At 48.9% G+C, this 20,862-nt stretch overlaps 1 protein-coding gene across 3 annotated transcripts in view; it reads right to left on the reverse strand.

Annotated features, from left to right (window-relative positions):
* The window catches only part of LYST (lysosomal trafficking regulator), a 4,348,576-nt gene that overhangs the window by 3,155,596 nt on the left and 1,172,118 nt on the right, over positions 1 to 20,862 (reverse strand). For all 3 annotated transcript variants that reach the window (XM_086927077.1, XM_086927076.1, XM_086927078.1), the window contains one exon: positions 19,003 to 19,160. In XM_086927077.1, coding sequence (XP_086783203.1) covers positions 19,003 to 19,160 — 158 coding nt within the window. The remainder of the gene's footprint in view (positions 1 to 19,002; positions 19,161 to 20,862) is intronic.

The raw sequence follows: 20,862 nt of genomic DNA on the forward strand, positions 1-20,862 counted from the left end.
ATATGATGCATAACCCAGGGGTTCCCTTTCTGAAGCCCTTCATTGCTGTTGTAGTCTATGGTGATATTCACTGTAGGCCAGTGATGCTGTTCGCATCACAGTTTCGGGCATCTGAGTCTGAATCCCTGCGTGAGGCCAGACATTTGTAATTTGCAGGCCCAGATCCCACCCTTTCCCACTCTTCACAGGGTAGGACTGGATGCAAACACTTGAGAATAGGAGCCTTGTTTAGGTAATGGTCAGTGTTATACTGCTAATGTTGTTTTATGAATATTGTGATGAGACCCCATAGTTACACTAACCTTCCCCAGTTACATGCCAGGCCCTGGGTGCAGGTTGCTGGCCCCTTCAGAAGTGGAGGTGTTGTATTTGTTCCCCCATGAAATTGATCTAAAAAAGGAGCAAGGGTTTTGTTCCCTTGCGAAGTTAATACAAATATCAGAGTCAAGCGCAAAGGGAGAAATAAGGGCTTATAGTAAAGACAGTTACATGCTGTTAAAGAACAAGTTACTTACCTTCGGTAACAATATATCTGAAAGAGACAAAGATTAATTATGGATTCCTCACCTTAAAATTAAACCAGGTGTCAGACTGGATCAGGAAAAAAAAAATCCTCAGCAGTAACCCTGTGCGTCGATAGATGGCGTCGGTCAACTTCGCGTTCGTCGTTGGCCTCCTAGTCGCCGGAATGATGTCACAGTATCTACTTATTCAGAAAAGGGGGTGGTGATGAACAGAGTGTCTGAATTAAGCAGACCACTCTTACCCAGTCCAAAGATCAGGGCTTGATCCATCACCGTTATTTATCTCACTGCCCCATCCCAGCTCAGAACCTGGCTATATGCAAATCAGTCTGTCCCTGGCCCAGTGCATCATGGGAACAGGGCAGACTAAACTACCAAGCCAATTCTTCACCAGAAAGGAGACAAGCTACTGGGGACCGGTTTCTGGCATTTCAGCAGTCTTCGGCCCGGCTTGCTTGAATCCTGATGGAGCAGTGAGAAAGGGACTCATGTCTGAGTATACCCTGCCACACCTATAGTGGCCAAAAACGATTCAGAAAAGGGGGTGGTGATGAACAGAGTGTCTGAATTAAGCAGACCACTCTTACCCAGTCCAAAGATCAGGGCTTGATCCATCACCGTTATTTATCTCACTGCCCCATCCCAGATCAGAACCTGGCTATATGCAAATCAGTCTGTCCCTGGCCCAGTGCATCATGGGAACAGGGCAGACTAAACTACCAAGCCAATTCTTCACCAGAAAGGAGACAAGCTACTGGGGACCGGTTTCTGGCATTTCAGCCGCCTTCGGTGTTGGATTAAGCCCTGATCTCTTGACTGGGTGAGAGTATTCTGCTTAATTCAGAAACTCTGTCCATCACCACCCTCTGTTGTTTAATTACAGTATCTACTTAGACACCACCCTTGCACGCTGACGTCAGTTTTTTACACGGCATTCCATGCCAGAAGCAGAGTCATGCAAGACACTGACCACTGGTGCACAAAACTAGGGCCCTGAAAGGGAGTCCCTTAACCCTGGAATTCAGTTTGCAGAACGGGAAGGATGGGTGGAGGGGTAAGGAATCCATAACTAATCTATGTCTCTTACCGAAGGTAAGTAGTTTGCTCATCTGAAAGAGACAATGAGTTATGGATTCTTCACCTTAGACGAGATACCCCAGCAATACCAGCCCCAGTGGTGGGTCTGCGAACCAAGTTAACTGAAAGACCTTATGTGCTTCAAAGATGTGCATTGTTTTTGTATTGCAATTCAGAAAATGCCAATAAACATATTGCCCCCCAAAAAAAGATAGAATAATAACTCTTTTTGGTCCAGATGCTGGAGATGCTCCTCTTCTTTTGAAGGATGCTGAGGTGCATAGAAAGTGGGTAAAGTAACTGACTGTCCCAGATGGAAGGGAGACAACCTTGGGCAAAAAGGATGCCAAAGTTCTTAGTACCAATTTTTTCAGAAAGACTGCCAGGTAGAGGCTGTGATGACCGTGTCTGCAGTTCACTCACCCTCCTGGCATAGGTAATTGACGCCAAAAAAGCAGTTTTGATAGTGAGCAACCATAAAGGGCAGTTGTGCAGTGGCTCAAACTGTGGCACATCAAGAAAGTAAAGACCAAATTAAGGCTCCATTGTGGCATAAAAAAGGGGGAAGGGGGAAACAAGTGGATTAATCCCTTCAAAAACCTTTGCACCAGATCGGACTTAAAAAGCGAAGGCTGGTCTGGCAGGCGAAGAACAGCTGGGGTCGGGAGGGGGGTGAAAGGCAGTCCTTCAAAGTGCCTAAAGCAGACTCCTGCTGGGCCAAGGAAAGGATAAACAAGAGGATATCTACCAGAGAATCAGATAAGGGGTCAATGGCCAATTCTGGACAACGTTTACAAAATTTGTTCCATCAGCAGATGTATACTGATTTCATGGGGGGATGCCTGGCTGTCAGAATAACTTTGCAGACTTCGGGAGGAAGGTCAAAAGCTGTCAACTGTCGCTGCTCAATCTTCCTACAAGGAGGCGGAGAGTGGACAGCTTCTGGTAGAGGACCCTCCCCTGCTGATGCAATAGAAGATCTTCCCTAAGGGGCTGCCTGAACAGACTATGGAAGCTCATAGCTAGAAGCTCGGGATACCAAACCCAATCTGGAACCACAAGAATAACATGTGCCCAGTTGCTCCTGATTTTCTTGAGCACTCTGGGAGGCGGAGAGTGGAAAGATTCGGGTGGAGGACCCTCCTGTGCTGTGAAGATAGATCTTCCCTAAGGGGCTACCTAAACGGAGGATCTAAGCTCATAGCTAGAAGCTTAGGATACCAAACCCAATCCGGAACCATAAGAATAACATGTGCCCAGTTGCTCCTGATTTTCTTGAGCACTCTGGGAGGCAGAGAGTGGAAAGATTCGGGTGGAGGACCCTCCTCTGCTGCGAAGATAGATCTTCCCTAAGGGACTACCTGAACGGAGGATCAAAGCTCATAGCTAGAAGCTTAGGATACCAAACCCAATCCAGAACCACAAGAATAACTTGTGCCTGGTCGCTCCTGATCTTCTTAACACCATGCGCGCGGCGGCTTTTCCCGCTGTGCGCGGGCTTTTTGAAAAACCTGCGGTTCATGACGAGCTCAGCTCGTCATGAGCGTACGAGAACCGTAACTCATGACGAGCTGAGCTCGTCATGAGCGTCGAAGGGGTTAATCACTCTGGGCAGGAGTGATATGGGCAGAAAGGCGTAGAGGAGGCATGAGCTCCATCCCCCCCAAAAAAACGTAGCCGAGCGAGAGCCACCTCAGAAACTCCAACGTGCAAATCTGCGGACATTGCGCATTTTCTTCGGAGGCTAACAGATCTAACCAAAGCAGTTCCCACCGCTGAAAGAGACCTAGTACCACCTCCAGATGGAGACGCCACTTGTGATCTGCAAGGTACCTTCAGCTGAGTTAGTCTGCTCTGGCGTTCAAAAAACCGGCCAGATGTTGAACCACCAGGGAAATGCTTTGTGTTCCAGCCAAGACTGGAGGTGCAGGGCCTCTTGTCAGAGAGTCCATAGCACCACTCCGCCATGTTTGTTGCTGTACCACATGGCGGTAGTGTTGTCCCGGGAACACCTGAATTAGCCTTCCCTTAATGGATGGTAAAAAGGCATTGAGTGCAAATCGAATTGCACAAAGCTCCAATAAGTTGATATGGAGCTTGGCTTCCGCCGGAGATCAGAGTTCTCCGATCTCCACCTCCCCCAGATGGCCAGCCTAACCCAGAAGAGACGCATCCGTCACTGCTGTGAGATCTGGATGGGGAAGGGAGAGGGGTCCCACTGTAGTGGGTGCATGCCCCACAATGCATGGTCCACCAGCAGGATGTAGGAGGTTGTGAATCCCCACAACCTCAGAGTCATTCTCACTGAAATCCAGGATAGAGGCTGAAACATCGACATCATAGACTGAATATCCTGGACTCGTCGTTCGGAAGGATAGGCCTGAAACTGGACCGTGTTCAGAACCACTCCAATGAAAAGGACCTTCTGAGAAGCAGTCAGGTGTGACTTTGGCACGTTGATTGTGAACTCCAGCGAATGCAGGAGGTTCACCGTAGTCTGGAGGTGGGAGACTACTGCTTGGGACAAGGCCGCCTTCAACAACTAGTCGTCGAGAAAGTGGAACACTGGAAGACTGGCAGATGGGCTGAGACCACTCCCATCACCTTTGTGAACACCCAAGGGGCACTAGTGAGGCCGAAGGAGAAGTGTTTGTGGCCTATAATAAAGCGCAGGTAGTGACGATGGGCAGGTAGGACGGGGATTTGAAAATAGGCATCCTGCAAGTCCATCACTACCATGCAGTCTTCTGGGTCCAGGGCAGACAGGACCTGAGCTAGGGTGAGCATCTTGAACTTCTCCATTTTTAGGGACTAGTTAAGGGCTCTGAGGTTGAGCATAGGATAAAGGCCTCCGTCCTTCTTTGGGACCAGAAAATAGCGGGAATAACAACCACAGCCTATTCTGGCACAGGAACTCTTTGTATAGCTCCCTTGGTCAAGAGAGTCTTGACTTCCTCGAGGAGTAAGGCACAGTGATCCTACATCAGCCGATCATACACTGGTGGAATGGATGGAGTAGTAGTCTCAAAGGAGAGAGAGTAGCCCTTCAGACTATTTGCAACACCCACCTATCTGAGGTGGTGTTTAGCCAGTAGTGGTGATAACGTATTCTGCCACCAACTGGTCGCTCCTCCCTGGTTCTCTTGGGTATCGTAGCGCTTCACTCCCCACTGCTACTATTGCTCGCACTGCCTTGCAATTGTTTTGTGCGTGATTTGTGCCTGCTTAGTATTTATTGCGCTTTGTTTACTCATTGCACTGCTCGCATTGCTCATAAATTGATTGTGCCTATGTATTATCGTGGCGCTCCGCTGCTCGCATTGCCCGCATTGCTTTATTTCATTGATTGGTGCCTAATTGCACGTCGTGCCCCAGTCTCATCCTGTTTGGCTTTGTTGTTGTTGCTGCCATTTTGTTGGTGTGCTTCCAGCCCGTCCCTCCGCCCCGCTCCCGCCTCCCAGCTGACCCTCCCTCCCACTGGTAATCAGGATCGCCCTGTCCGGTGAAGCATTGTGACCTGCCTGTCTCCTGCAGTAGCGGTCGATCCTCCCTGGTTCTCTTGGGTATCGTAGCGCTTCACTCCCCACTGCTACTATTGCTCGCACTGCCTTGCAATTGTTTTGTGCGTGATTTGTGCCTGCTTAGTATTTATTGCGCTTTGTTTACTCATTGCACTGCTCGCATTGCTCATAAATTAATTGTGCCTGTGTATTATCGTGGCGCTCCGCTGCTCGCATTGCTTTATTTTATTGATTGGTGCCTAATTGCGCGTCGTGCCCCAGTCTCGTCCTGTTTGGCTTTTGTTGTTGTTGCTGCCATTTTGTTGGTGTGCCTCCAGCCCGTCCCTCCGCCCCGCTCCCGCCTCCCAGCTGACCCTCCCTCCCACTGGTAATCAGGATCGTCCCGTCCGGTGAAGCACTGTGACCTGCCTGTCTCCTGCAGTAGCGGTCGCTCCTCCCTGGTTCTCTTGGGTATCGTAGCGCTTCACTCCCCACTGCTACTATTGCTCGCACTGCCTTGCAATTGTGCCTACTTAGTATTTATTGCGCTTTGTTTACTCATTGCACTGCTCGCATTGCTCATAAATTGATTGTGCCTGTGTATTATCGTGGCGCTCCGCTGCTCGCATTGCCCGCATTGCTTTATTTCATTGATTGGTGCCTAATTGAACGTCGTGCCCCAGTCTCATCCTGTTTGGCTTTTGTTGTTGTTGCTGCCATTTTGTTGGTGTGCTTCCAGCCCGTCCCTCCGCCCCGCTCCCGCCTCCCAGCTGACCCTCCCTCGCCCCCGCCCCCTCCACTATCCACATATGACAGATGCTTTTGCGCGCAGCGGTCGCACCCATTTCGCGCCGAAGGTGCGCTAAAGGTAAGCCCGTCTACGCCTGGACCGCGCCCAGCGCCAGACCCCCTGGTCCTCGCAAATCCCATTCCACCTGAATAACGTACGATACCGCATCCCTCTCAGCACTCAACCCCGGCCGACTCCAAGACTGCTACCAAGCTGCCCCTGGACACACCCACGGACCCTTGCCTTTTCTGCAAACTCGACTGCATCAAGACCCAAGCAAAACCCACAGACTCCAAACAGAGCTCTGTCACTAACCACCTGAAGTGCATCCTACTCAACACACGCTCGGTCCACAGACACGCTATTGAACTCTGGAACCTACTTGACACCACTTCGCCGGATGTCGCCTTCCTTACAGAAACCTGGATGAACGCCTCATCAGCTCCCGACATCGCCATAGCCATCCCTGATGGCTACAAGATCATCCGAAAAGACTGCACCATCCAAACAGGAGGAGGCATCGCCATCGTACATAAGAACTTCATTCGCATGACGAAAACCTTGCAGCCGCCGAACACCTTCACTTCCAGATCCACACCGACCCCAAAACCACACTCAGAGGCACCCTCATCTACAGACCACCAGGACCCCGCACTCGATTCAGCGAAGACATCACTAACTTCATCAGCCCACACGCCCTCCCCTCTGAGGACTACATTCTACTGGGAGACCTCAACTTCCACCTGGAAAAGAAAAATGACAGCAACACCACCACCCTCCTGGACAACTTAGCCAATCTCTGACTAAAACAACTTGTTGATACCCCCACCCCCACCCACTATGCCGGACACACGCTCGACCCGATCTTCACCTCCAGCAAACACATCTCCTTCAACCACACTACAGCTCTCCACTGGACGGACCACAGCTGCGTTCACTTCAACTACAAAAAAACCACGACCCACAACCTCCCTCAACCAATCCCCCGAAGAAACTGGAACAAAATTACCACCGAACAGCTCTTTACTTCGCTTCACAAAAACCCTCCTGCCAAAACATCGGACCCAAACCAAGCTGCCACCAACCTCACAAAATGGATCACCCACAGCGCCGACGAACTAGCACCCTTGAAAAACCATCAAATCAAGCAAAGTTGCAAAAAAGCCCCCTGGTTCAACGATGACCTTAAGACATCCAAGAAGTTCTGTCGTACCCTCGAGAAAGCCTGGAGAAAAAACCCAACCACTGACAACCTGACCACCTTCAAGAACGCCACCCGCAAACACCACCAACTGATCCGATCCACCAAGAAATCAGCATTGAAGGATCTACTTGACAACAACGCCCACAATAGCAAGGAACTCTTCAACATTGTCAAAGAATTTATCAACCCCACCGCCGGCACCAACGACATCACCCCATCCCAAGACCTCTGCGACTCCCTAGCCTCTTTCTTTCACAACAAAATCGCCGACATTCATAACAGCTTTGAAAACCAGTCCGGAGAACAATCAACCCCACCCACCTCCGAACCAAAACCTCCCTCGAACAACCTTTGCGCCTGGAACCCAATCACCACGGAAGACACCATCCGCCTGATTAACTCCATCCACTAAGGATCGCCTACCGACCCATGTCCCCACCACATTTCAACAAAGCAGACTCCATCATCGCACCCCATCTCCAAGACGTCATCAACTGCTCCCTCAACTCCGCCATCTTCCCGGAAAGCTGGAAACATGCCGAACTCAGCGCTCTTCTGGAGAAACCCACAGCTGACCCCACTGAACTCAAGAACTACCGCCCCATCTCGCTCCTCCCATTCCCTGCCAAAGTCATTGAGAAAGCCGTCAACAGTCAGCTCCCACCTTCCTCGAATCCAACAAATCCCTCGACCCTTCACAGTCCGGCTTCCGAGCCAAACACAGCACCGAGACCGCCCTCATCGCAGCAACAGACGACATTCAAACTCTACTGGACAACGGAGAAACAGTCGCCCTCATCCTACTTGACCTCTCCGCAGCCTTCGACACGGTCTGTCACAGCACCCTCATTCAACGCCTCAACAACGTCGGAATACAAGGAAAAGCATTGGACTGGATCATCTTGTTTCTCGCCAGAAGAACCCAGAGAGTCCGCCTCCCCCCTTTCAGATCGGAGCCTACCGAAGTCATCTGCAGCGTACCACAAGGATCATCACTCAGTCCCACCCTCTTCAACGAATACATGAGCCCCCTCGCATCCATCGCGCGCCAACACAACCTCAACATCATCTCTTACGCAGACGACACCCAGCTGATCCTCTCCCTCACCAAAGATCCAAACTCCGCCATAACCAACCTACACGACGGGATGAAAGAAGTGGCCGAGTGGATGAAGAACAGCCGCTTAAAACTGAACTCGGACAAAACGGAAGTCCTCATTTTAGGATCATCCCCTTCTGCCTGGGACGACTCATGGTGGCCACCGGCCCTTGGAAACGCACCCAAACCTACGGACCACGCACGCAACCTGGGCTTCATCCTGGACTCCTCCCTCTCGATGACCAGACAAGTCAACGCTGTTTCCTCATCATGCTTCAACATCCTTCGCATGCTCAAAAAAAATATTCCGTTGGATCCCCACCGAAACAAGAAAAACGGTTACCCACGCACTGGTCACAAGCCGACTGGATTACGGAAATACCCTTTACGCCGGAACCACAGCCAAACTACAAAATAAACTCCAACGCATCCAAAACGCCTCAGCCAGATTCATACTGGACATCCCCCGCCAAGCTCACATCTCCGGCCACCTGAGAGACCTCCACTGGCTCCCCGTCAACAAGAGGATAACGTTCCGACTCCTCACCCACGCTCACAAAGCCCTCTACGACTTAGGACCCGAATGCCTCAACACGCGCCTGTCCTTTTACACCCCCACTCGCCAACTTCGTTCGTCCAAGCAAGCCCTAGCCACTATTCCGCGCATCAACAGATCCACCATGGGGGGGGAGATCCTTCTCCTACTTAGCGGCCAAAACCTGGAATTCTCTCACCACCCACCTCCGCCTTACACAGAACCACCTCTCCTTCAGAAAACAACTTAAAACTTGGATATTTGATAAGTAAAGCACCCCCCTCCTCCCCCTTGAGACCCTCTGGGTGAGTAGTGCGCTATACAAATTCATGAACTTGAACTTGAATGATCCTGGGGGATCGGACTATGAGGGTTTTGCGGAGGAGGAGGGGATCGTGGCTTGGCTTGGCTTCTGGTCCCCCCTATCCCACAGGGGTGAACTGCATCCACAGCCCCACAAAGGCTGCTGAACGTGCAGGGCCCTCTGGCGGAGATAGGGTTGGCACGGTTGGTAGCCCTTTACATAGCCACAAAAGAAGCAAAAAGCAGACACAGGCAGGGATGTTGTGGTGAGGCCCAAGGACTTGGCCGTTGCTGCGAGTCCTTGAAATACTCTAGGGAGGCCACTGCTTTGTCTCCGAAAAAGGACATGTTCATTAAATTAGCTTAGACATTCCCTGAAAATCCACACGTCCTCAGCCATGCGTGGCGAGGTAACGCCACCGTTGTGGAAATTGCTCTGCCCAGAAAGTCTGTCATGTCCAAGCCATATGAGATGCCAAACATTGCTGTACCTACTCTGTCTGAAATGGCCTGGGAGACCAGAATCCGGGCCTCCTCAAAGTTTGGGCAGCACTTGCGCAAACGTGTTCCATATCGAATGGGAATAACGGCCCAAATTCACCAACCTAGACTGGTGGAAATATTTTTTTCTTTTCAAAGCTTTCCAGTCTCTTGTATTCCCTGTGCAGAAAGGAACGCGACACAGGAAGTGGAAGCTTGAACCACCTAGCTTTGCGGGGTGGGGTAGGCGGTGAGGAAAGCGGAGTCGCCTAGTGCGGGGTGATGGCAGCGGGCAATTGTTCTATTGACAGGAGCCCCTGTGCTGGGCTTGGACCAGGTGCCCAGAACAACATCTGTCAAGGCCTTATTGAAAGGGAGCAAGTGTTCCGAGCTGGAGATAACAGGCTGCAAGACCTCGGTCAAGAAGTTACTCTTTATGCCACCGTAGGAAGCTGCCGGTCCAAGATCTCCGCAGCCCTACGCACCACCATAGCAAATGATGCCCTCTCCTCGGTAGCCAGGAATGGGGGAGACAGCATGCCAGAATCCAGGGAGGTGTATAGGACACTGGCATCACAAAGTGTGTCATACAAGTCCATGTCCTGGGGTTGCAAGATGTCTAGGGGGTCCTGCTCCCCCTCCCAATCCTCCTCATCCATCCCTAACCCTTCAGAATAGGGCAGGTTAAACAGTATGGAGCCTAACGGCTCAGTCAGCGCCAATCTCGGCATCTGTGGATGCCTGACTGTCTCAGTGTCGTAGGGAATGAGGACTGGGGAGGCGCCGCTGGTGGGTGCCAGCTACGCTGAGGACCTCAGCTGCGGAAGCAGCACCGTCAAAGGACGCTGAGGAGGATCGACTGATGCCAGTCCAGACCCAGTAAGGGGTTCATTAGGAGGCCATGGACAGAGCCCACAGGAACTCCATCAACCGAGCCTGTGGGTCCAAAAGGCGCGCTGGCCGGGTCAGGCTGCCTTAATATGGTGCACATGGCGTCCTAGAACTCTTTCAGTTTGGTGGGGCCGATCCCGGCCCCAGGCAGGGACGGAAATGTGGAACCGACCCGGGCACCCGCTCCATAGAGGGGGGTCTTGAGTGCAGAGGTTCCCCGTCTCGTCATGCGACGGGTGTGGCGAAGTCAAAGCACGCTTCGACCTATTGTGTTTCTTTTGACGCCTCTTACCTGATGACTTGGAAGAAAAGGACTTTGATTCTTGTAGTGGTTCCCGAACCTTCCTCTTGACCAGGACCGGGATCGAGATCAACGGGGCGACCTCCGAGATGCCAAACACGAGGCTGTAATTAGCTTTAGGGACCGCTCCCTCAAAGCTTTCTCCGCCCTGGCCCGGCATTTGGAACACAACTTTCTGTCGTGGTCGCGCTCCAGGCACCAGAAACACACAAAGTGGGGGTCCATGACTGACCTGGTGCGGTGACAGGTGCTGCACAGCTTGAAACCTAAGGTTTTCTCTCCAGACATCCCTAGCACCCCAAAAGGCGTCAACAAAAAGTTTAAAAAATGTTTGTCAAATGACAGGGGGTAAAGCGCTCTTCGATTGATCTGTGCTGGCTGGTACAGAAAGAAAAAAACTGACTTCTTCGCGACAGAGTGATGTTTATATTGATGACGCAGCGTCACGACGACGAACATGACGCCGATAACGTCACGTGGAGTAGACCGACGCCACCCACCGGTACACAGAAGTACTGCTACGAAAAAATCTTCCGGATCCAACTTGACGCCTGGAAGTTCAAACTAAGGAATCTGCAGCTTGAGGGCTCGATCAGATATTATCTTGTATAATTTCTGGCATTTCACATTATCAAAAATGTCTAAGATTAAACCAGTTAGCTACATCGTTGAGATACTCATCGGGTAAAAATGCTGTTGTGCGAGCACTGGGACGAGGTGAATGAACAGAACATGAGGGGCTATTGTTTTAGTCACACAACCATGTGCTATTTTTTGGTGCAAAATGCATCCTCACGTCCAAAATGGATGAGAGGACACATTGTGCAACCAGTGCAAGAGAGCAGTAAGCCCTCATACGGTCCTCCTTGTCCCAGTCATAACACAGTGAGGGCGGCTCCGCCCTTGACAGTCGGTACCATGTAGTATTTTTTGATGTTCATTGAATGGACAAAAACTCCACCCTCCTCTCCCTCCAACAGTTTAATTTCCTGTCGCTGAGACAGGTAAGGTACTGCATTTTGTATTTTTTCAATCATATTGTTTGTGCGGCGCAGATGTTGTGAAGCACATTATTCTAATGTGAGCTTCTGCTTACGGAGCTCTTGTTTGTGTGCATCGCAGCGAGTCATGCTGATATCTTGTACTCGTTTATGAGGTCTTGCGGCTTGTCTGCCCACTCATGTGATGGGCTGGGAGCTTTTTCAGCGCAGTAAGTGGGCTTTCCAGTCTCCAAATCTTCTAGCGGGGCTCTCGGGTATATGCATAACGCTTGTGCGCGTGTATGGAATGCTAGACTGCATGACTTGTTGTTATCCAGACAGGTCTCATTCTGTGAAAGACTTGGTTACAGGGCAACCAGAATAAATAGGAAGTTGTGCTCTTTACACATTTAGTTTGTGTGTGGGGCATTTTTTATTGCTATCTAGGAGGCTGCCACAGCTGTTGGTGGCAAGTACGCTCAAAAGGCACACCATATTGAAGATGTGGAAGGGGAGTAATGCTTACAGATTTTCAAAGTCCAACTCCAGCAGATGATTAACCAGGTTGTTGAGGCGAAATGTGCCAAAATTGATTTGGATGATGAGGAGGACACGTCCCCAAAGGGACAATGTATACAGAAGACATGCTGGTTCACAATAGGGATTAGGGTTTTGATCAAAAGTCTTTAGCTGATGATGGATTTTATGCACAGTACAGTGGTGCTTCTTCTGATGATTTGCCACTCCGTGACGTTATTGAAAACATTGTTCTCGAAGAGTGGAACGACACTGATAAGCAGAATGTTCTCCATTTTCAGAATAAGTGTTACCTTTTGGATAGATTTTGAGGATACTTTTCCATCAGTTGATGCTATCATCTCTTCCATTGTGTTTGGTTCTCCCTTGTCTTCCGAATAGGCCTCGCTGTCAGACACTAGTGAAAAGAAAAGTGTAAGGGGCACTGAAGCATTCCAATGCAGCGGCCAATTTTGGTCTTGGGGGTAGCACCAATGCTGCTTATGCTTCACAAGTTCTGCTCAAAGACTTTGAAAAGTTGTACGAAGTCAACCAAGCAGGAGAGGATCCAAAGGGGCTGCTGTTGCATATGGCGATCCTGTTGCAGTTTCTGTTGGGTGCCACCTTAAAAAATGTATGGTCTTCGCGTCCTTTGCTGGGGCTTCTGTGGTTGGGTGTGGCGTTGTGTGGTTCAAACCTTGGAAGCTGGAGACAAGTCAGAAAGGGATGGACAAAAGTTGCTGTTCCTAGGCTTCAAGCTTTTTGGTGAGGCATTGAATGATATGGTGCAACGTTCTATCGATCAGAGGAAGATTCTCCAGCCTTTCAAGCTCAATCCTAGGAAGACAACTTTTTTCAATCAGCAGTCGTTTTAAGCACAGGATGCCAAATGTCCCTTTCTTGGCCTGGGCAGAGGTCGGGGGCTGCGTTTGGTAATAACAAATCCTGACCACAGACCCAGTCTGGTCAACCCACTTCCAAGCCGTCCTACCAGTAGCAACCTAGTGAGAAATTAACATGTGGATGTAGGGGCTTGTTTGACTGTTTTGCAAGCAGTCTATGCGGTTTGTTTCAGACCTGTGGGTTCTATCCATTGTTTTGAAGGGGTACAGGATTCCTTTTCGTCATCTTCTGACTCCACTGATATTCCATGATACACCACTATCAGGAAATACAGAAAAAGAGCTGCTCTCCTAGAGGGGATGGAAAAGTTACTTCTGAAGAAGGCAGTGGTCATAGTCCCTTCAGGCCAGGAGGGTCTCCGTCTAAATTCCATTCTGTTTTTAGTGCAGAAGCGTTTCGGCCTGTTCTGGACCTAAAATTCCTTAACAAGTTTGTTCAGTTGGACTCCTTCAGGAGGAATGTCTCTGCAGGGAGGGAATCATCCCAAATTCACCAGGGCGATTACTTAGCGACGCTCCACCTGGAAGATGTGTATTTCCACATTACCTTTTAATCCCCTCAGCCAGCAGTTTCTTAGGTGCAAGAGAAGCACTTCCAGTTTCAGGCCTTGCCATTCAGTCTGTCGACAGCACCCTGGATTTTAACCAAGGGATTAGCCCCTGTGGTGACTGTGCTGCAGCTTAAAGGGTTTTCTTTATTCTCCTATACAGATGATTGGCTAATTTGTGGTTCTTTGCTGAAAGCTCAGGAGGCAGTGTCTGCAACGTCTTTTCTGCAGTCTCTGGGTTTGTAGATCAACTTAAGCAAGTCCCATCCGATGTCTTCTCAACAGACTGTTTATTGGCACTGTTTTCTACATGCTACAGGCTATGTGTGAGAAAGTGCCATCTTTCTTGCATTGGTATGCCCCCACTTTTTTCTGAACTGCTGATGTGCTTTGACTGAGTGTGCCCTGGGTTCCTTTCCTAAAACTGTGTTGAAACTAAAACCCAATTGGCATCTCTGACCACCTGTCAGCCCCTAGTAAATGGTACTCTAGGTACCCAGGGCATGGTGACCATAGAAGACCCCTGAGGGTTGTAGCACTTATTGTGCCACCCTCAGGGGCCCTGAACCCTGACACCCACACACTGCCTTTGCAGGCTGAGTGCCTAAGTACAGAACTAAACAAAGAGTCGACATGGCCCACATCCCTGTGGGCCATTCCCACAGAACCCACTGCCCTGGCATACTTCAGTCACCCCTCTAGCTGGGTGCCCTATGCCAGAGGTGTGGGCACAGGTGCATGAGCCCTGTGCCCTTACAGTACCCAAAGCTATTCCTGGGCACTGTAAGTGCAGTGATGCCATTAAGAGTATATGGTGCTGGGAGGTTGTCATTACGAACTTCGGAGCACCATAATGGCTACACAGAAGACTTACAAGTTTGGTACCAAACTTCTCAGCACATTAAACCTGCACTGATGCCAGTGTGGGATTTAATGTAAACTGCACCAGAGGGCATCTTAGAGATGCCCCCATAAAACCTAACCGACAATCCACGTCTGGACTGAGTGGCTGCAGAGGCTGCCACACAGTAGACATGTTGCTGGACCCCTGGGTGAGAGCACCCGCTCTCCTGGGCCTGTAACAATGGACATCCTGGGCGAGGTGCTGGGTCTCCTCCCCCAGGATGGGCAGGGGGAAGTTTCAAAGGCATGCCACCTCTGTGAGCTTCCCCAGACCATTTGCTGTACCCAGCAACTGACCCCCACTCTGGCGGGAAGACTGGTGGGAAAAACTACGTCAGAAAGGGGGGGTGCCAGCCTGTGCCAACCCCAACCCTCAGGTGGGGGAGACGAGGTGAAGCACGACCCCGGGCCCCGGCCACCTTGTAGATGGGGAACCCTGCCCAATCACAGCTAGGCTCCCGCCCCCCTCCCACAGGAGAGGAGCAGGCTAGGGGGTGTACCCACCCCAGGACAGGGACCTATTGATCCCTGTCCTTGCCCTACCTGTAACGTCCCTGAATTCAGTATTTAGAGGCTCCCTGAACCTTCTTTTCTGAGATCCCGAAAGAAAAAAGAAGAAAGAAGATCAAGAGTAGGAAGACCCGCCGTGCAGCTGCTAACAACAGGACGACAACAACTGACTTGGCCCCAGCCCGACCGGCCTGTCGACCTGGAACCTGCTCCTGCCTAATCCCGGCGACTCCTGCGGACAGCAACCTCGGGACACCCAGAGGACCTGCCTGCCTTGACCCTCCTAAAGATTGGGAGTCCCATCAGCAGAGGCTCTGCTGCAACAACCCCCACTCGTGCTAGCCAGGAAGCTCCGGACCAGCCCACTCTGCACCCGCCGAGCCCGGCCCGTGCCCAAGCGAACCAAGACCAAGAGGACGTCCCCCCGGCGACTGGGACCCAAAGTCCAGTGCCCAAAGACCCTCCTTGACGAACCAGACGACGCCTGCAGACTCAGAACCATGGGCCACCCCAACCGCGACCAGCTGAGGGTAAGCTTTTCCGGCGCCGAAAGACACCCTTCACCCGGCACCCTACAGCCCCCTGTACTTCCCTTTGGGGTACCTACCTGTGCTCCAAGATCCCAACTTACCTCTCGAAGTGCTGGCCGCCCCTGGAGAGTCTCCGTCCCCGAGCCTGCAGCCTTTGTTCATTTTGACCTTTCCCATTGGATAACATTGAGCTTATATGATGAAAAACCATTGAGCTCAATGCTATAGTGTGTTTAGAATGGTGTTGCCTACTGCAACCCCTGTATCTAATGTGTTCACAAACTTTATTGCTTCTTTGCAAAGTAATTACATGAGAGTACTCATATTGAGAAAAGTATATTTTGATACCTGTTGGTTCTAAAAATAAAACAACTATATCTATTGATATAAAAACAATTGGCCTGGAGTTCAGTCCTTGAGTGTGTGAAACCTTTTGCTGACTGAGTGTGTACAACAAATGCTTTACACTGTCCCCTGGTACTGCCTCACTGTTAGCCCAAGCTACCACTTTTGAGAGTAAGGTCAGCCTCGACTTTAACCTCTGTTATACCTTTGGGGTTTGTGGACTCTATACACACTGTACTTTGTTCTAGTCCAGTGTATATAGAGCCACTTTCTCACACTAAGGTGTTTCTTCCTGTGGACAGGACTTGTGTTTATCAGTCTGCTGTTCGGACATTGATAACTCTGTCTTCTACTCCAGCCTGTTTCTGGCTTAGGGTTCAAGGATTGCTAGCAGCGACCACACCTGTGGTTCCTTTAAATCGTTTTCATTCAAGACCTTTTCTAAATCATTTATTGGCCCATTGGAGCCTGGAATCGGGTCAGTATGGCTATCCGGTCCCCTCCTCTCCGTAGAGGGTTGAAGGACTTGGAATGGTGGCTGAATTCTGAAAATTTGACTTGCGAGGTTCCTTTTCAGCTTCCCCCTCCTCTGCTGCTCATGTCAGATGCCAGCAAGTGGGGATGGGGGCAAAGCTGGGGGAGATGGAGGCTCAGGGTCCAAGGTCCAAGAAGGATATTTGCTGTTCTTCCAATTAGAGGGACTCTTTCAGCCCCTTCTTCAGGGTGATTGTCTGATGGTTCGCACAGACAATCAGGTGGCTTTCTGATACCTCAATCGGTGTGGGGTGGGTGGCGGGGGTAACCAGATCTCTTCAGCTGAAGTTTGTGGCTTCTCAGACATTTGCATGGGCAGAAATTCATCTTTTGTCTTTGAAAAGCAGTGCACACCCATGCAGATTGTCTGAGCCACAATATGTCCACCTCGGTTTCCTTTCATCTGATGAGGGGTCTGTTCGATCAGATTTGTCTCATTTGAGGGTCCCCTTGGTTGGAAATAGTTACCAACTGATCCCATACGATGCTGCCAAGATTGCGTTCGAAACAGATCAGTCAGTGGACTTGAGTGGTGGATGCCTTGTTCTTTCAGTGGCCTGAAGAAAGAGATTTCCTCTAATTCCCCTCCTCTTGAGGGTGCTTCAGAAAATTCAGAGGAGAGGTTGTTGGTGGTTCTGATATCCCTGTTTTGGACTCGTCGCCCCTGGATTCCATTGCTTCAGGTGTTGTCCAGGAACCAGTTTTCCAGACTCCAGTTGATTCCGTCACCTCTGTAATTTCCTCTTGTGTCATTCACTCAGCTTCGTAGTCTGCAAATGGCAGCATGGTTCTTGAGTCGCAGTCCTTAGAGTTGTTTGGTTGGTCTTGTGGAGTGGCTGCAGACATTTAGTCTTCTAGGAAACCGTCTACTATTTCTTCCTATCGTAAGAATTGTGGTTCTTTCCAGAAATGGAAGTCTGTTCAAGATTAAGTTACAGTGGCTGCAGATCCATTTCGCATCCTTGATTTTATCTGGGATAAGTTTCTTAAGAATTTAGCTCCTTCCACATTGGCTGCTCAGTGGTCCGCTATTAGAGCTTTAAGGGGTCCTACTGTAGAGATGGGAGAATTTTTCCTTGGGTTACCCAGCTCATGAAGAGTTTTGGTCTCAAACGTCCTCCTCTGCATTCACTCCTCTTGCCTGGGATCCAACTACTGTGCGGCATGGGTTGCAACTGGCTCCATTAAGCCTTTGGAGACTTGCTCTCTGATGTGATTATTGGCCAAGTTGTTTTTTTTGCTGGCTACTACTTCCACTCGTCGGTTAGGTGAGCTTGGGCGTTAGTCATCTCTTTTCCTTATCTCAGGATTTTTCCAGATAGGGTTGTTATTTGTCCTGATCCAGGTTTTCTTCCTAAAATCAGCTTCAAATTATATTAGCAGCAAGAGTTGATTCTTCTTGTTTTTGAGGAAGCTGGTTCCAGTGGTGTTCCATCATACCTTCGTTTTAAGCACTTTTTTTGGTGTTATTTACATCATACTGACAGTTTTCACCTTTCTCAATTTTTGTCTCCGTTTGAAATATTCATGAAGGCAAAAAAGTGACAACTTCTACCTTGATTGGCAGGGCATGACAAGCTATATGTCAGGTTTACGTTTCTCATCTGGTACCTCCGTCTTCTGTCCACAGCAGATTCACTAGATCGATCTCTGCATCCTGGGTGGAGGTGGGTGTTGTGTCTATTCTGGAAATATGTAGGGCTGCTACTTGGTCCTCTTTTGATGCCTTTGTCAAGGACTATCGATTGGATATTGATAACGCCATGCCCAGTAATTTTGGTAAATTTAATGTTGGCCACTGCTGTGCAGTAATTTGTTTTCTATTATGAATATATCTGTGTACAATACATCTTTTGTCTCTGGCTTGTGATTTCCTCACTGTGTAATGACTGGGATGAGGAGAACCGTATTAGGAGGCAATGTTTTCTTTAATTACCGGTACTCTTCATTACCCCGATTAGGTCCTCCTTGTTCCAGTCATTGCCCCTCCCTCATGTTTTGTATTTTCTTCTTGCTTGTGAACTTAAGGAAGGATGGAGAGAAGGGTGGAGTATTTGTCCCTTCAATCGGAATTTAAAAAAAATACTACGTGGTATGGACCTGGTGAGGGCTCCCTTACTGTGTAAGAAGACATTCCACACTGAAAAATAGCACAAAATGCCAGACGGTCATTTTGCACAATTTATTAGACATTTTACTTAATTTCTGCAAATGAAATTACACAAATTTCACCCAAACCTTCTAAAAACCAGTGATGAAAAACAACAGAGGTAATGAAGATCACATACAAGACTTTTGTGGATCAAACAGTTCATAAGACAGAAATACTGAGGTGTACTTCTAAATGCAATATTGAATAATTTAGCGATCAAAGAATCGACACACCTATCTGATCGAGCTCTATCTGTCCTTTCCTCATACATTACACTTGTTTAACCACTTAAAGTTCTGAAGTAATCAAAATATAGGACACAGTGCTTTACACAACTTAAAAATAAATACAAGATCTAAGAATAAATCTGAAAAGTACCATTAAATAGAAGTAGATTTCCAAGGTGCCATCTTCCCGGCAATTGGAGAAGTTCATCTTGACTCGATGTAGAATGACCAATCATACAAAAAGTTTTATTGGAGTCAGACTGCAAACCACGTCTTGGAAGGGCATAATATAATGCAATGTCAGGCTTCCTGGATAGAAAACAAAACAAATTAGGTAGTCAATTGTTATTAGGAGCATTACCTATTGCTTATCATTCAAATATATCTTCGTGTATCATTTTTCAGGAGTGCACACATGACTTTTTGGCATTTACATCTCCAGCTCAGGATAAAATTCTATAGTTTGGTGGTAAAATATTTCTTAATTATACAGTAACAATCACTGACCCCAGCCTAATTTCCTCCCTAATCACTTCCTATGCCCTTGGATCTTTTCAATCCCAGCTGAATATTAGAAAAATTGGACCCACTTAATATTAACAATTCTTCAATATAAAGAAGTTCCAATAATCATCAACTCTATTTCCTATCATAGTCAGGGCCTCCTCGGATTCCCTCATGACCAACAGGCAACCCTCATCTCTCCACAGACACTCTCTCACATACATTTAATTTGTTTTAGAGCACTGATAAAGGCTGACTTCACTAATGAGAATGTATATCTACCCAAAGATACCCTCTTTAGGAACATTAACAGTCACTGTTCTATATAAGGGTTGTATCTTATGAACTGTAGTGACAAAAGGATATCTCTGACAAAAGCAGTAATCCAGTCAGCCATCCACATAAAATACAGATCTGTGATCTGCACAGTACATGTTCTTTGCAGCAGGCAAATTAAAACTACAAGGAGACAAAACTTTGATCTCTATCTCTCTAGCAGGAACATTAATCACACAAGTTATCTTGACGTTTGTAATGCTGCCTGAAAACTGGACGTAAAAAGAACTCTGCCACTGGTGTTTTTAAGTCAAAAGTTATTGCTTAACATAGCGCCCCCCAGCCTCGAAAAAAACCACTCGCCCTCTAGATTTGCGAGTGAAATTTTAGCAGGTCGCATTTTTAGCACTTACTGGACCCAGCTAATGAGTAAACTTAAGCTGGAAGAAACAGGTGGTCTGTTCATTCAGTGAAGTGAAGTGAATGAGCAATGAAAACGCCTTTAAATCTTGTTTTATCTTGACACATTTACCAACTGCTCAAGGACAAAGGTCAAATGTCAGTTTGTCTTTTTAGGTCTCGGCCTTCGCAACACGCATGCGTTGCAAAGGAAAAAGACCTTTTCTCGTTGCTTTGGCTTTTCAGCCAAGCACGTGCACGCGTTCCATTGCCTTCAATGACAACGCGTGCACGTCAGGAGATCCACTCGCGGGAGCGTGCGCCACCATCTGGCAGCAATTAGCGCTCCCGCAAATGAATCGCGCCCGCCCCCCTCCTCCCCCCACCGCGCGAGGTGCGCGTGTTTGTGTTTGTGCTGGTCTTTGAACATTAGTTTGTTTGTTCTTCGCTTCCACCAGCCGAAAGTAAAGCGATGTATCTCTGTGCTTCGCTCGGCGCAGCTCTCCCATGAGATATTGGTACCCTTATCAAACAATCCACTTCATTTGACAGCTTGGCAAGAGCAATGAAACCGAAAGCAAATTAATTTACAAACTTGTGATGATCTAATACATTTTGCTGATGGGCTAATCTTCCTGTTGCTCCTGTTCAATAAAGGCTAATTATTGCTCTCATTAGCCTGTCTCACGCCCACGCCTGTCGCTCCTCTTTTCATGTTCTCGCACCACCCGCCGCCGCGCGCTCTCCCCCTCCTCCTCTCCCTTCCTCTACCCATGTATGGAGATCTGGCTCCGGCTCCATCTCGCAGCAAGACTCACCCCTCTCTCTGTTG

The sequence above is a fragment of the Lissotriton vulgaris genome, chromosome 6 (genome assembly GCF_964263255.1).
Source record: "Lissotriton vulgaris chromosome 6, aLisVul1.2, whole genome shotgun sequence".
Lineage (NCBI taxonomy): Eukaryota > Metazoa > Chordata > Amphibia > Caudata > Salamandridae > Lissotriton > Lissotriton vulgaris.